The 13905-nt window shown below is 47.9% G+C and overlaps 1 protein-coding gene across 1 annotated transcript in view; it reads left to right on the top strand.

The window, feature by feature from the left end:
* The first annotated feature begins 433 nt into the window (after positions 1-433).
* The window catches only part of TGM3 (transglutaminase 3), a 45637-nt gene continuing 32165 nt past the window's right edge, over positions 434-13905 (top strand). The window contains exon 1 of the mRNA XM_003273431.2: positions 434-497. Coding sequence (XP_003273479.1) covers positions 491-497 — 7 coding nt within the window. The 5' untranslated portion in view covers positions 434-490. The remainder of the gene's footprint in view (positions 498-13905) is intronic.

A 13905-nucleotide genomic window follows, 5' to 3' on the forward strand; every position in this document is an offset into this window, starting at 1 on the left:
AATGAACTGTGATGTGTCTCACTTCCCTGTGCAAGTGGAAGATGCTAATACATGTGTATCATGAGAAAGGACCTCACAGTTTTCTGCGTCTGGGTTCTGCTGAGACGTTTCTTTGATTGAGAGAGAACTTCCCAGGATCAGCAAGAAAAGCATGTCATCATTTCCTAAGCCCTACAATCCAGGAAATAGTCCATCATTTTATAAAATTATAAAAGCGAACTATTTGAGTTTCTTTATTATCTGCCCCCTTCTCCCCAAGCTGGTCTTGTACAAACATGCTGCACGTCCATTGGGTGACAAGTCTGTCGTAAGTGAAACGTTTACAGGCACTACAGGAATGACCTGGTGCCTCGCCCACCTCATTAGAATTCTAATTGGGGTGTGTAGGAGAGGCTTCTATAAATGGTAAGGCAATCCTTGGCAGCCTGTCTGTCAGCACTGTCCGTGCCATTCCCAGAGGAGCCTGAGAAGAGGCAGAGGAAGGCGAAACATGGCTGGTGAGTGCACGGCATCTTCTCCATCAGGTCCTTGCCAGAAGCCTGTGCTTCCCCTGGGCCAGCCTGCGAAGCCAGAGTGTCCGGCCAGGACAGCTGCCTGCCTTGGGGGCTCTGAAGGCCAGACTTCGTATTTTAGGGTGCTTGCCAGAGACTGCTCCTTCTCAGTGGTGGTTGGGTCCCTCTAGCATATTCTTGGGGTAGAACATCATTGGAATGTAGCTCTGAGTAATGGGCAGGGTGTTCAGTGCAGCTGGAGATCGCATCTCCTTAGGCAGAGGACAAGCTTTGCCTTGTTTGTGTTTGTGTTTCTTTTACACATCCGCCGCCACCCGTAAAGCCAAAGCAGACAGGACTCGGGTCTCGTGTTTCTCAGTGTAGCTGTATCTAGCTGTCAGCAGTGTCAGCAAAGAAGCACATCTCAGAACTGCCAGGGAGTGAGAGTGGCAACAGGTAAGTTGATTTGAAAGAAACCATTGTTTATTTCAAATCAACTTACTTAGGAGCATTCCTAATGCTCCTAAGTAAACTACACATCGGAAGCATCAGACCGGCTCTGTGTAAGTGACTTGATGAGCTGAAGCCTCCCCATAGCAGGAGCAGGTGTGCCACAAGATGTCCTGGTCCGCAGGAGAGCACCAGGGAACAGGGGTTACAAAGAACAACAGGAAGTGCAGGTTTTCCCCTGCTCTGTGCTTACTGTCGAGGATTTGGGCCTTTGTTAATCAGCACCCCTGCTAAGCAGCATGCTAATTATTATCTGTCTTGTGTGCTCAGTCTAGTAGGTTGACAGGGATGCCAAATACAAACAAGGTATGAGTCACACCTGTAAAATATTGTGAATGGCGGTTAGGGCTGCTGGAAGATTGGCCGAAGGAATCACTGAGCCAGATGCAAGAGGCAAATGCTGGCTACTTCGGAAGCCACAAAAACTGGGACAGGTGATTGCACATTAGTCCCCCTCCCCTGTCTCCCATTCCTTGCCGTAATGTACAGCATGGCTGGGATGCTAAGAAGAGGAGCTCTGGACCCTACACACTGTAGCAAGAGGGGAGGTCAGATGTCATCTAGTCCATCTCCCTCCCTCCAGGAGGTGGCTGAGGCCCAGGAAGGAGTGGAACCTTACACACAGTGAATCCATCACAGAGCCAGCTAGGTGTCAGCAGTGCCCTTTCCACCATGTCCTGCTGCCAGAGCTGAGCTCTTACATAAGTGCACATAACATCTGGAACATGAAAAAGCAATTCTGAACCTGGCTTCTGATTTGAGCTTTGTGACCAACTGCTTGTGTGTTCCCTGCCACCCCTGAGCCTCAAGTTTTCAAGATGAAAGGTTTGAAATGAATGCATTTTGAGATTCCTTCCAGTACCGACTTTTCTTTCTCCACAAAAAAAAACCAGGGCCAGGGAGTGGACAGGCACGTGCCCAGCCCCCAGGAATGTGCACTCCCATGCCTGTGCAGGACCTCCCGTGGACTCCCAGAAATGGCCTACCCGCTGTTAGCCATGGTGAAATGTCTCTGTTAACAACCGGAGATGTTCTAAGGTCACAACAGAATGAGGCTGGTTGGGAGAAAATCAATTTTGAAAAGGTGGTGGAGAGACAGGTGAATACATTCAATCCCTGAAATTTGTCCTACTTGCAGTTCCTAGCTCAGCTCCGAGTCACTCAGCCAGGAAGTTCCCAATCAGTGTTTCTTGGATGAATGAATTTATTCACTGAACACCTAAGGGAGAAGAGCTGTGCCAGGTGCAGTGGGAAATATGGAGGTGAATGAGATGTGGTTTCTGCCCTCTGTAGCTTTTAGTCTGGTATTTTTTTATAACACCAGTTTTTTAGGTAAGTAGCACGCAAGGCAGACTGTTATTAAGCTGCATGACAAATACAAAACAAGTGCTATGGGGACCAACAAGAGAAGGAGATTAGTCTTGTCTGGAATTTGGGATAGGGAAGACTCTGAGAAATGAATGGCACTTGTTCATGGACAATGAGTTGGACTTGGTCTGGAGAGGTTTTGCAGGGCAGAGGGAATAGGAAAATAAATGTCAGTGTGAGCAGGTGTGACGCAGGGGACTATCAGGATCACATGTGTGCTGCTTTGAGAGGACTCTGTGTCCAGCTCCTAATTTAAGGTTCTTGTTGCAATCAGAAGGGGTTCCATTATTCCACCCCTTGGTAGAGAAGGCAGCCTGGGCTGTGGCTGGAAATGAAGGTAGTGGAGGAAGGCCTGGCAGTCATCCGCACCAAGTGGCCTGGCATCCCCAGAGTGGATGGGAGAGCAGTTTGTCAGCACAGACGAGGGCCCCAGTGTGGAGGGGAGGCAAGGTTCCCCATCCCCAAAGCCACTTGGAAGCCCTGGGTTAGTGGCAGAGTCCTCGGGGTACACACCTGAACCACAGGCTTCTGCCTGCAAATGACCAGAACCTCTGTTTTGGGGACTAATGGCTCTGTCCCACTGGGGCAGCGAGCTTTCTTGCCAACTACTTTTCCGGGCAGAGCACCGGCCTTGGCTTCAGGGACTTCCCATCTCAAGGCCTCATTTCTTCCACCCTCAAAGGACCTGTAACATTCCCAGCGTCTGGGTCTGCCACGAAACCGTTCTCCTTGGAGCTGGGACATCAGTCGCCCTTCCTCCCATGGAAGCAGTCAGGAATTGCTCTTGAGTTCTGGCCTCCTTCTCTTCTGTAAATCTTCTAGGCGCTTCCTGGGCCCTCCTCACATTTTTGTATCTGGCACTGGGACCAAGGCAATATCTACTCTCTCTCTGAAAAGGAGATCGCCCCTCTGGGCTCAGAGTCTTGTGACTCCAGCTGCTCAGTGTTTGAAATGAGGACCAGCTGCCTCCTCTCCGCCCGGTTCCGTGGCCCTCTTCCACTTGGAACAGTGGCTACTCCCTGTTCCTTAGAGACAGCCCATGAGCAGCTTCATTCCACCGGGAATGACAGCTGCCCGTATTTTAGCGTTTGTTCCTGTAGGATTCCTTACAGGATAGCTGACGGGTTAAGAGTGCAGGTTCAGAGGTGCTCTCTGGATCGAGTCTCCACTCTGCCCCTTACGAGATGAGTAGTCTTGGGCAGGTCACTTAACTGGTGTGTCTCAGTTTCCTCATCTCCAAAATGGGGTTATTGCAGTATCCACCTCATGGGTGCTTATGATTACCTGGAAACTTTTTTCATGAGTCTGTTTTCTCCTTGTCTTGGGGGGATTTAAGAAAAACCCTATGAGATGAATTACATTTTCTAATCAGGGGCGATTCCCAGGGTACCCTCTCCATTAAGCGTCTCTTAGCACAAGTCCTCCCCACTCTCCCTTCATCCATTCCCAAGTCCAAAGTCCTCATACCTGAGCACCTCCCTTGTTCACCTCAAGTAACTTCATGCTGGCTCCGCCCCGCAGGGCTGTCTCTGCAGATGGAGCAATCATTCTCCTCCCCAGGGCCCACGTGCCAGGCTGGGGTGTGTGCTGAAGTTAGGAAATCTCGATTAGCAGTGGAGGGCACAAGGCCCTAGGATCTTGGTAGGAGCTGAGAGATGGAGTCAGAAGGAGTCAGCCTTCCCCTCCCTCAGGCCGATTTTCCTTATTTGTAAAAAGAGGACAGTGACTCCTCCCCTGCCTCCTTCCTATAGCTGCCAGGTGGCTCTGGTCAGGTAATTCATGTGAAGGAGCTTTTATAAGTGTAGATGATAAATAGGCCTAAGGTAGTGAGGTCTCAGTCCTTGCTGCACATTAGAATCACCAGGAGAGCTTTAAAGAAAATGCTGGCCGGGTGCAATGGCTCACGCCTGTAATCCCAGCACATTGGGAGTTCAAGGCGGGTAGATCATCTGAGGTCAGGAGTTCGAGACCAGCCTGGCCAATATGGCAAAATCTCATCTACTAAAAATACAAAAATTAGTGGGGCACGCTGGCACGCACTTGTAGTACCAGCTACTTGGGAGGCTGAGGTAACAGTGAGGCAAGACAACTGCTTGAACCCAGGAGGCAGAGGTTGCAGTGAGCTCACACCACTACACTCCAGCTTGGGCAACAGAGAGAGACTCCGTTTAAAAAAAAAAAAGAGAAGAAAGGAAGAAAGAAAGGAAAGAAGGGAGGGAGGGAGAGAAGGAGGGAGGGAAGGAAGGAAGGAAGGAAGGAAAAGAAAGAGAAAGAAAGAAATAGAAAGAGAAAGAGAAAAGAAGAAAGAAAGGAAGAAAGAAAGAAAGAAGAAAGAAAGAGAAGAAAGAAAGAAAGAAAGAAAGAAAGAAAGAAAGAAAGAAAGAAAGAAAGAAAGAAAAGGGAAGGCAAGAGAAGAGAAGAAAGAAAATGCCAGTGTCATCCCTAACCAAAGATTCTAATTGAATTTGCCTGGGATGGGTCTCAGACCAATAGAACATTCTCCAGGTGATTCTTCTGGGCAGCTAGAGTTGAGAGCCTCTGGTCTCAGAGATTCTAAACTCTCTCTTAGGAAGAGAAGTCCTTCTGTCCTCTCCATTTGCCCTGACCATAGGGTGTCTAGGCAGGGAGTAGGCTGTGGATGGCCCCTCCAAGACCTGTGTCTAAGTCATTGCTGCCTTGGTTGGCTACAGGGCGGCAGCTTGGGGTCATATCTGGTCAGGCAAAATTGACTTTCAGTCTGGGCTTGAGTCCAGCCTCTGCCTGAACGTGTGATATTGAGTAAGTGACTTCACCTGACTGGACTTCCAAGGCCCTCATCTGTGAAATGGGGATAGCAACATCATTTTAATAGTCAGTATTTCGTGACTATTAAAAGACATAACGCAGGTGAAATGCTTAGCTCAGTGTCTGACACATAAGAGGTCCTCAATAGCAGCCCATTAAAAGCTCAAAGCCTCTTCTACTCTTGGGTTGTTTTTGCCATTACATATGGGATCCCAACAATATTAGTTTCCCCCAATCTCTGGGGGCCCCGGTGCTAGTGATGGGTATATGTTGAATCCCAACAATAACCCTAAGAGGGAAGATGTTCCAGGTCTCACTGTCCCTCTTCTACGGGTGAGAAAAGTACAATTCAGAGACATTGAGACCCTTGCTCAGGGCCTCTCACTGGTCCAGGTACCAATCCAGGGCTCATTTCTCTTCATCCTCACCAGCCCCTTACTCTGCCTGAATGCCAAGAAATTGTGCCACCTGTGCTGCATAGGGCTTGAAAATGTCAGGATATGTGGGGGAAGTTAAAAGGAAATGGCACAGGCTAGAAAGAGAGAAAGAAGAGAGAGATGGGTGCTGAGCAGGAAAGCACCTGTGTCCTTGGAACCAGAGGAGGGGCCGGCCAGGAGCTAAAGATGTTTCCAGTGTCTAGGAGTAGGAAGTGGGATGACTTACAGCCTGTCGGTGACCAGGATCTGAGACCCAGCTTCTGGGCTAAGATCTGCTTCAACTATGTGACCTCTGTAGATGGCTTCCCCTTTCAGGGCCTCAGTTTTCTGACCTGTCATGTGGGCACACTAGATTACATCACTGTTTTTCAAGCTGCCAGTTGCCATCCATTAGCAGGTTGTGAAATCAGTTTAGTGGACTGTGACCAGCCATTAAGAAAAAAAAAAAAAAAAGGCGGAAGAGAAAATATCAGAGTACACTGATACATAGTAAGCATTAGCCATGTGAAACCTTGTGTCCGTTCCAGATCCATGTATGTAAAGACTATTAAATAGATTTCTTGATTTGGCCTCTCTCAATAGAGCTTAACCAGTCAGCTAGATACTTTTCAGCATTTTTTTTTTTTTTTGAGACGGAGTCTCCCTCTGTCGCCCAGGCAGGAGTGCAGCGGTGAGATCTCAGCTCACTGCAACCTCCACCTCCCCAGTTCAAGCCATTCTCCTGCCTCAGCCTACCAAGTAGCTGGAACTATAGGCATGTATCACCACGTCCAGCTAATTTTTGCATTTTTAGTCGAGACAGGGTTTTGCCATGTTGGCCAGGCTGGTCTCGAACTCCTGACTTCAGGTGATCTTCCTGCCTCAGCCTCCCAAAGTGCTGGGATTACAGGTGTGAGTCACTGTGCCCAGCCACTTTTTAGCATTTCTATCAGCCCTCATTAACTCTAGACTTCTGTAAAATAAAAATGCATCTATGTCTAGAGAAAAGATGTGGGAAGTAGAGTCTGGGTGGGGGCTAGGGATAGTCCCAGCCACTAGAGTAGCATCACTCCATGTTGGGCCCCCTGTCAGCCCCTCTGTGGTGTGGTCCTCCCTGGAACAGGAGATGGGAGCCCCATCACACACCCGGCGACCAAGTCATTCTCACCCGTCTGCTGCAGGTGATTCAATTACAGAGCCAGGCTGATAAGGATTGAGACGGCTGACTAGCAACTTCCCTTTCACAGTCTGGAGTCTTTCTCTGTGCTTTTCAAGTGACCCCTGCCAAAGAGAGACCACAGAATAAATGGGCAGGGGTTACACTAACATATTTGTGATTATGTTTGGCTGTGATTGACAGTGAACCCCCCCAAAAAACAATAGCTTAGAAAAATAAGACAGAAGCTTATTTCTTCCTTACACGAGAGGCCTGGATGCAGGCAGTTCTGGGCAGGCCAGGTGGTGGCACCATCCTCAGGCCCCAGCTCTGTCCAGTCACCTCTCCACCATCGCTAGGGTATGTATGACCCTGAATGGTCTAAGATGGCTGCTAGAGGCTTGTCCATGTCACTCCAGACAGCAGAATGGAAGAAGAGGAAGAAAACAGGCAAAAGGCATTTGCCAACTGTTTATATAAAGAGGTTTCCTAAAAAAAAAAAAAAAATTGAAAACAGGTATTCGAACAAATATTACCATGTGCACGTTCATAGCAGCACTACTCACAGTAGCTAAAACGTAGGGACAACCCAGATGTCCATCAGCTGATGAATGCATCGACAAAACATGGAATATTCATGTAATAGACTCTCATTCAGCCATAAGAAAAGAATGAGCTACTGATGCATCCTCGAACATGACCGAGCCTTGAAAACATTACGCTAAGTAAAATAAGTCAGACCCAAATCACATATTGTGTGATTCCATTTGTTAATTTATGAAATGCCCAGAATAGGGCCAAGCGAGGTGGCTCACGACTGTAATCCCAGCACTTTGGGAGGCTGGGGTGGGCGGGTCATTTGAGGTCGGGAGTTCGACAACAGGGTGGCCAACATGGTGAAACCCTATCTCTATTAAAAATACAAAAAACAAAAAACCAAACACCGCATGTTCTCACTCACAGGTGGGAATTGAACAATGAGAACACATGGACACAGGAAGGGTCACATCACACACCGGGGGCTGTTGTGGGGTGGGGGGAGGGGGGAGGGATAGCATTAGGAGATATACCTAATGTTAAATGATGAGTTACTGGGTGCAGCACACCAACATGGCACATGTATACATATGTAACAAACCTGCACGTTGTGCACATGTACCCTAAAACTTAAAGTATAATAATAATAAAATTAGAAAAAAAAAGAAAAATACAAAAAAATTAGCCGGGCATGGTGGCGCATGCCCGTAATCCCAGCTACTCAGGAGGGTGAGGCAGGAGAATCACTTGAACCTGGGAAGCAGAGGTTGCAGTGAGCCGAGATCGTACCACTGCACTCCAGCCTGGGGGACAGAGGGAGACTCCGTCTCAAAAAAAAAAAAAAAGAAAAGAAAAGAAAGAAAAAGAAATGCCCAGAATAGGCAAATCCATAGAGACAGAAAGAGTTGGGGTTGGCAGGGGCTGGGGATAGGAGGAGATGGGGAGTTCCTGCTAATGGAGTGGGGGATTCTTTGGAGAGTGATGAAAAAGCTCTGCCACTAGACAGTGGAGATAATTGCATACTGTGAATGTACTAAATGCCCCTGAATTGTACATTTTAAAATGGTTTAAATGGCAATTTTTATGTTGTGAATTTTACCTCAATTTTTTAAAAGACAGAGTTCGTGGAAGTTAATACCTATAACTTCTGCCTATAAGCTTTTGGCCTAAATTTACCCCACAGCCACTGAGCCAGAGTGGAGCCTGGGAAAGTAGTGCCTGTACATATGGAGGATTTCATTACCAGGAAAGAAGGAGCGAGTGAACATCGGGATAGATATTTATCTGGCAGTCCACCACATTAGAATTGCTGCTGGCACTGATGTTCTCAGGAAAAAAAATCTGAGAAATTGCCCCAGGCCTGACACTGGAGTTAAGCATTAACTCAGGGAGGTGGCACGGAATCAGAGTTTGGAGATGTCACACTGTGGGCAAACCACCTCTCCGGCCTCCATGTGCTCGCATCTGGAATAAGGGTTAGGAGTATGTGATTGGTCTCTAAGGTTTCTTTTCCCGCTCATGTCTTTTAAGTGTGTACGTTGATGAGTCAGTTCTAAGAATCATGTGACTCCTGTCTCTTCTTCTCCTCCCTTCACCCAGACTGGTGCAGAAGACAGCCCTGAGGCTTGGAAATATACATAAAGCTGTAAACTTGAGAACCTTAGACAGCTGAGTACCTTCCCCTCCTCTCTTTCCCTCCACATTCGGACAGGGTGGGCTGTGATGAGTGACATATCAAGGGCTTTGGGGTTGGGGAGACAGGATCATTGGATCCTTGATTTGGGGGCTGGCAGAGCAATCCTAGGGTTAAGGGACAGGACAATGACTGACGGAGGCAGCCTGTGAAGGGTTCAGAACCACACCGGAAGGTTGATGAGCACGCTCTCAGCTGGCAGCCCCTACTCGGGGATGCAGGGCAGGCTGTCCCCTTTGTCCAGCTCCCCTGAAGACGGCTCTTTTGGAAGAGATGTTTTCCTTCCAGGAGGTTGCTCTCTCCCCTCTGTCGGAATCCAAATGCTAGCAGGTGGACGATGCAGCATGAGGGCCCCTCACCACTTAGGGCACCTTCTGGACTCAAAATCCTGCATGAGACCCTCTTCCAGAAGGAGGTTCCAGGACCACAGTGACAGGGTAGAGTCAGTAAGGCCTGGTGAAAAGGAAACACCATTTTTTCTTCCAGACTACTCTTAATACTTCCTAACCGCCAAGTGTGTGGGATTTGTTCTCATACCAAGCGATTTGCAGTGGACACCCACCGGGTGTCCTACACTTCAACTCAATTCTCACACTGTTTGGAGTTAGCACACAGCCCACAGGGAGTGCACGCACCCCTCAGTCCCACAAGACTGCCCCCACTTCAGATGCCAGTGCTTCAGAAGTTGTCACCTGTGCTTCTGACGGACCAGATTTAAATCGGGAGTTCCCACCAGCCCCTTCTCAGGTTTGAAGATTTGCTAGAACAGCTCACAGAACTCAGGAAAACGGACGACCGGCTTATGATAAAAGGATACAACTCAGAAGCAGACAGATGGAAAAGATGCCTGGGACAAGGTGTGGGGAGTGGCACAGAGCCCCCATACCCCCCTCCCAGCACTTCCATGAGTTCAGCCTGGAAGCTCCTCAGGCCCCATCCTTTGGGGTTTGGGTTTTTATGAAGACTTCATTTATAGGCATGATTCATTAAGTCATCAGTCATTGGTGACGAAATCAACCTCCAGTCCCTCTCCCCTCTATGGAAGTGGGTAGTGGGCATGAGGCTGAAAGTCCCAAGTCTCTAATCACTGGTTGGTTCCCCTGGCAACCAGCTCCCATCCTGAGGCTATCCAGGAGCTGCCAGTACCAGTCATCTCATTAGCATACAAAAAGTCACCCATCAATTTGGAGGTTCCAAGGGTTTCAGGAACTTTGTGCCAAGAAAAAGCAGAGATCAAATACATATTTCTCATTATGCCACACCTGGGTTCAGAATCCTGGCTCTGCCAATTTCCAGGCATGCAGTGAGTTGAGATCATGCCACTGCACTCCAGCCTGGGTGACAGAGCGAGATTCCATCTCAAAATTTAAAAAAAGAAAGAAAGAAAGAAAAGAAAAGAAAAAGAAAAAAGAAGAGCTCTCAAATAAGAACCTCAGTTAAACTACCTGGTCTCTCTGAGCCTTGGTTCCTCATTGTAAGATTTCATTGACCACATACATAATGTGTTCTGTGGACTGCACATAGCAGTTGGCATAAAGAAGGCTGGTGACAAAAGTGAGCCCCACTTTTCCTCCTCCCCCAGCTCGGAGCAGTCTCGCACATCCCACAGCCACCCTAACAGGGAGCAAGGCTCGCTGGTGCTGCTGGGGCTCACACTTAGTGTCAGAAAAGGCAGAGATGATGAGTGCGAGTGCGAGCTCTGGAGCCTGCAGTCCTCCACTGTGGAGTGTGGTGACAACGACCAAGGTACCTGGTTTCTCTACACCTTGGCTTCCTTGTCTGTAAAACAGGGCATCTATAAGTGCCTGCCTCATAGAGTTAATGAACTAATGCACATAGACACTTTGGAAGATGGCTGGCACACAAATGCCCAGTAAACTTCAGCTAATAGTATGATCACCACCACCACAGTCACCCCAGGTCTGACCTAGTGGGACGTGCAAAGTGCCCCTTATGTTCTTTCTGCAGGTTTCCATGTTGGGAGGCACCCTGGAGCTCAGTTTTTTTCTTTTTCATCCTCTCTAGGGACAAGACATTGGTCTCTGGGATGAATGGGAGGGGCCTCTACTGTTGACACAGCCACAGCAAACAATGCATGAGCTTTGGTGGAGCAAAGAAGGGTGTGGGCCTGTTGGGAGAGGCAGGTGCCAGCAAGAGATGCTGAGTACCCCGCCCCTCTTTCCTTACCACTGTGCCGGACAAAGAGCCATCTGGAGACAGACTTTCTACTTTCAAAGAACTCATGGTCTAGAGTGAGCTTTATCTGGAAAAGGACACGCATCCTTTGGGATTTGGAAGGCTCAAGTGGTCTGAAACCACATGTTCCATAGAGTTCCTGTTTCTTAAAAATAAATATTTCCAGAGGTTCTTATTTTAGAGCTCTTCTTTTTTCTTTTTCTTTTCTTTCTTATTTTTTTTTTTTTAAATTTTGAGATGGAATCTCGCTCTGTTACCCAGGCTGGAGTGCAGTGGCACGAAATGATCTCAACTCACTACAAGCTCTGCTTCTCAGGTTCAAGTGATTCTCTTGCCTCAGCCTCCTGAGTAGCTTGGATTACAGGCATGCGCCACTATGCTGGGCTAATTTTTTAATTTTTAGTAGAGACGGGGTTTTGCCATATCGTCCAAGCTGGTCTCGAACTCCTGACCTCAAATAATCCACCCACCTCGGCCTCCCAAAATGCTGGGATTACAGGTGTAAGCCACTGCACCCAGCCAGCCCTTCTTTTTTCTAAAGTGAGTAAAGCTCTACCAAATCTCAACTGGCTGGGATGCACAGAAAGTAGTGAGCAAGGTTGGCAGGAGGAGAGGGGAGAAAGTTGGGGGCCGTTTCCCTAGAGAGATCTGGCATCTATCAGCTGTACACAGCCATCTAGGGCTTCGTGTTTGCCAGTGTCTGAGTTCTGGGCTGTCTCTGTTGGTTATTCGGGTACAGGAATGCTCATTTTCCCCCTGCTCCCTCTGTCCTTTCTGTCCTACCTTATTTCTTCCCTTCATTGAACAGATCCTTATTGATTGCACAAATGTCTCAGTTTCCCTGAATTTGTGAAAAAAACCTATTAATTTATTCTTTCAATGAATATTTATTAAATGAATGAGTGAGTGGATATTTGAATGAATGAATTTTAGCCCCTGAGCTGGGAGTAAGCTCACCTCTTGAGTCCCCTCTTTCCAATGGCAGGTTGGCTCACCATCCCAGGGAGCCTGCATTTTACTGGAGAGGGTGCCTATGGCGACCCTCTGCCCCATCTCCAGTGCTCTTGAGTGGAAGCCCCTCCCCAGTCCTGCCCTGGCCCCCACTCGCTCCTGTCTCACCTTTCTCTCTTCTCCACGCAGGGCCCATGCTCCAGACAAATAACATCACTCCTTCTCTTGTGCTTTTGGGCCTCTCCTTCCCACTGTCTAGAATGCAGGCAGCTCTATGGGCACCCGACAAAATTCTCTCTCCTTTCAAGGACCAGCATTTTCAGTGTAGCTTTTCCTGATACCTACAACTGAAAGTGATTTTTTTTTTCCTGCCTGCATCTCGCATACACCTTTCCTGGATTTACCCCATTCCATCATTCATGATCACTTATGTTTGTCTTATCCACTGCTGAAGCTCTTGGAGAGTTATAACTACACTTCATACACGTGCACACTCCCAACATTGTGTCTCATACAATGTCCTATGAATAATAGTTGCTCTAATATTTTTATTGAATGAATACTTCATATTCACTTTTCCTTGTAGACTAAATTTTGAGCTGTTTTCATGATGGTCATCTCATGACATTAGTCTTTTCTTTCTTTATTCATTTATTCTTTCATCCATTTATTTATCTAATTATCCTAATACAGTCAAGCAGTGTGCTAGGTATCAGAATATAAAGATCAAGAGGGGGCCGGGTGCAGTGGCTCATGCCTGTAATCCCAGCACTTTGGGATGCCAAGGCGTGCAGATCACTTGAGCCCAGGAGTTTGAGACAAGCTTGGGCAACATGACAAAACCCTGTCTCTACAAAAAATACAGAAGTTAGCTGGGAGTGGTGGCTCAGGCCTGTAGTCCCAGCTACTAGGGAGGCTGAGGTGGGAGAATCCCTTGAGCCCAGGAGCCAGAGGTTGCAGTGAGCCAAGATCACACCACTGCACTCCAGCCTGGGGCAACAGAGCCAGCCCCTGCCTCAAAAATAAAATAGAATAAAAGATTAAGAAGGGATGTTCTGATGCAGAGAGATGGACACATATAAAAAAGAGCTGTGTCTGGCACTGGAACGCACCCTCACACTCTCATTGGAGCCGTGGCCTCTTTGTAGAGACAGAGACCAGTTTGGTTTGCAGAAGAATGGGTGATGTAACCTCTTAAACATAACTTGTAGGAAGATTTCCCAAAAAGTTTATATCAGTGAACACCTGGTACATCATGGCATCTCTCATAAACCCTTCTCAGTTTAGCTCAGTCATCTTCACAACCATGTGAGAATGAATCAGGAGGGTGGATTTTGAGATGTTTGTCCTCGGGTCTTAACCAGGTCGTTCATGGCCTTTGACCTGCTCCTATAAACAGCTCTTGCCAGTGAGCATTTGCAAGTCCCCTCTGGGCCGAGGATTCCCCATTCACTAGGCCTAGAAACACTGCTCAGAGTCTCTGCCAGCCTCCCTAGCATCAGATGCCCAGGCCAACACTGAGGTGTTGCAAATACAGGGAAGGTAAAGGATGCAAAAGTAAATATTTGCTGGATACTGGAGAGGCGAAACATGCTTGGTGTCTGGGGACACACAAGAGGACAACAAAGAAGCCAAACCACAGTGATGGGTGTGAGAGAGGTATCCTCCCTTCAGTTCTTTTTTTTTTTTTGAGACAGAGTTTTGCTGTTGATGCCCAGCCTGTAGTGCAATGGCGTGACTTTGGCTCACTGCAACCTCCGCCTCCCAGATTCAAGTGATTCTCCTGCCTCAGACTCTTGAGTA

The sequence above is a fragment of the Nomascus leucogenys genome, chromosome 13 (assembly GCF_006542625.1).
Source record: "Nomascus leucogenys isolate Asia chromosome 13, Asia_NLE_v1, whole genome shotgun sequence".
NCBI classification, from domain to species: Eukaryota; Metazoa; Chordata; class Mammalia; order Primates; family Hylobatidae; genus Nomascus; species Nomascus leucogenys.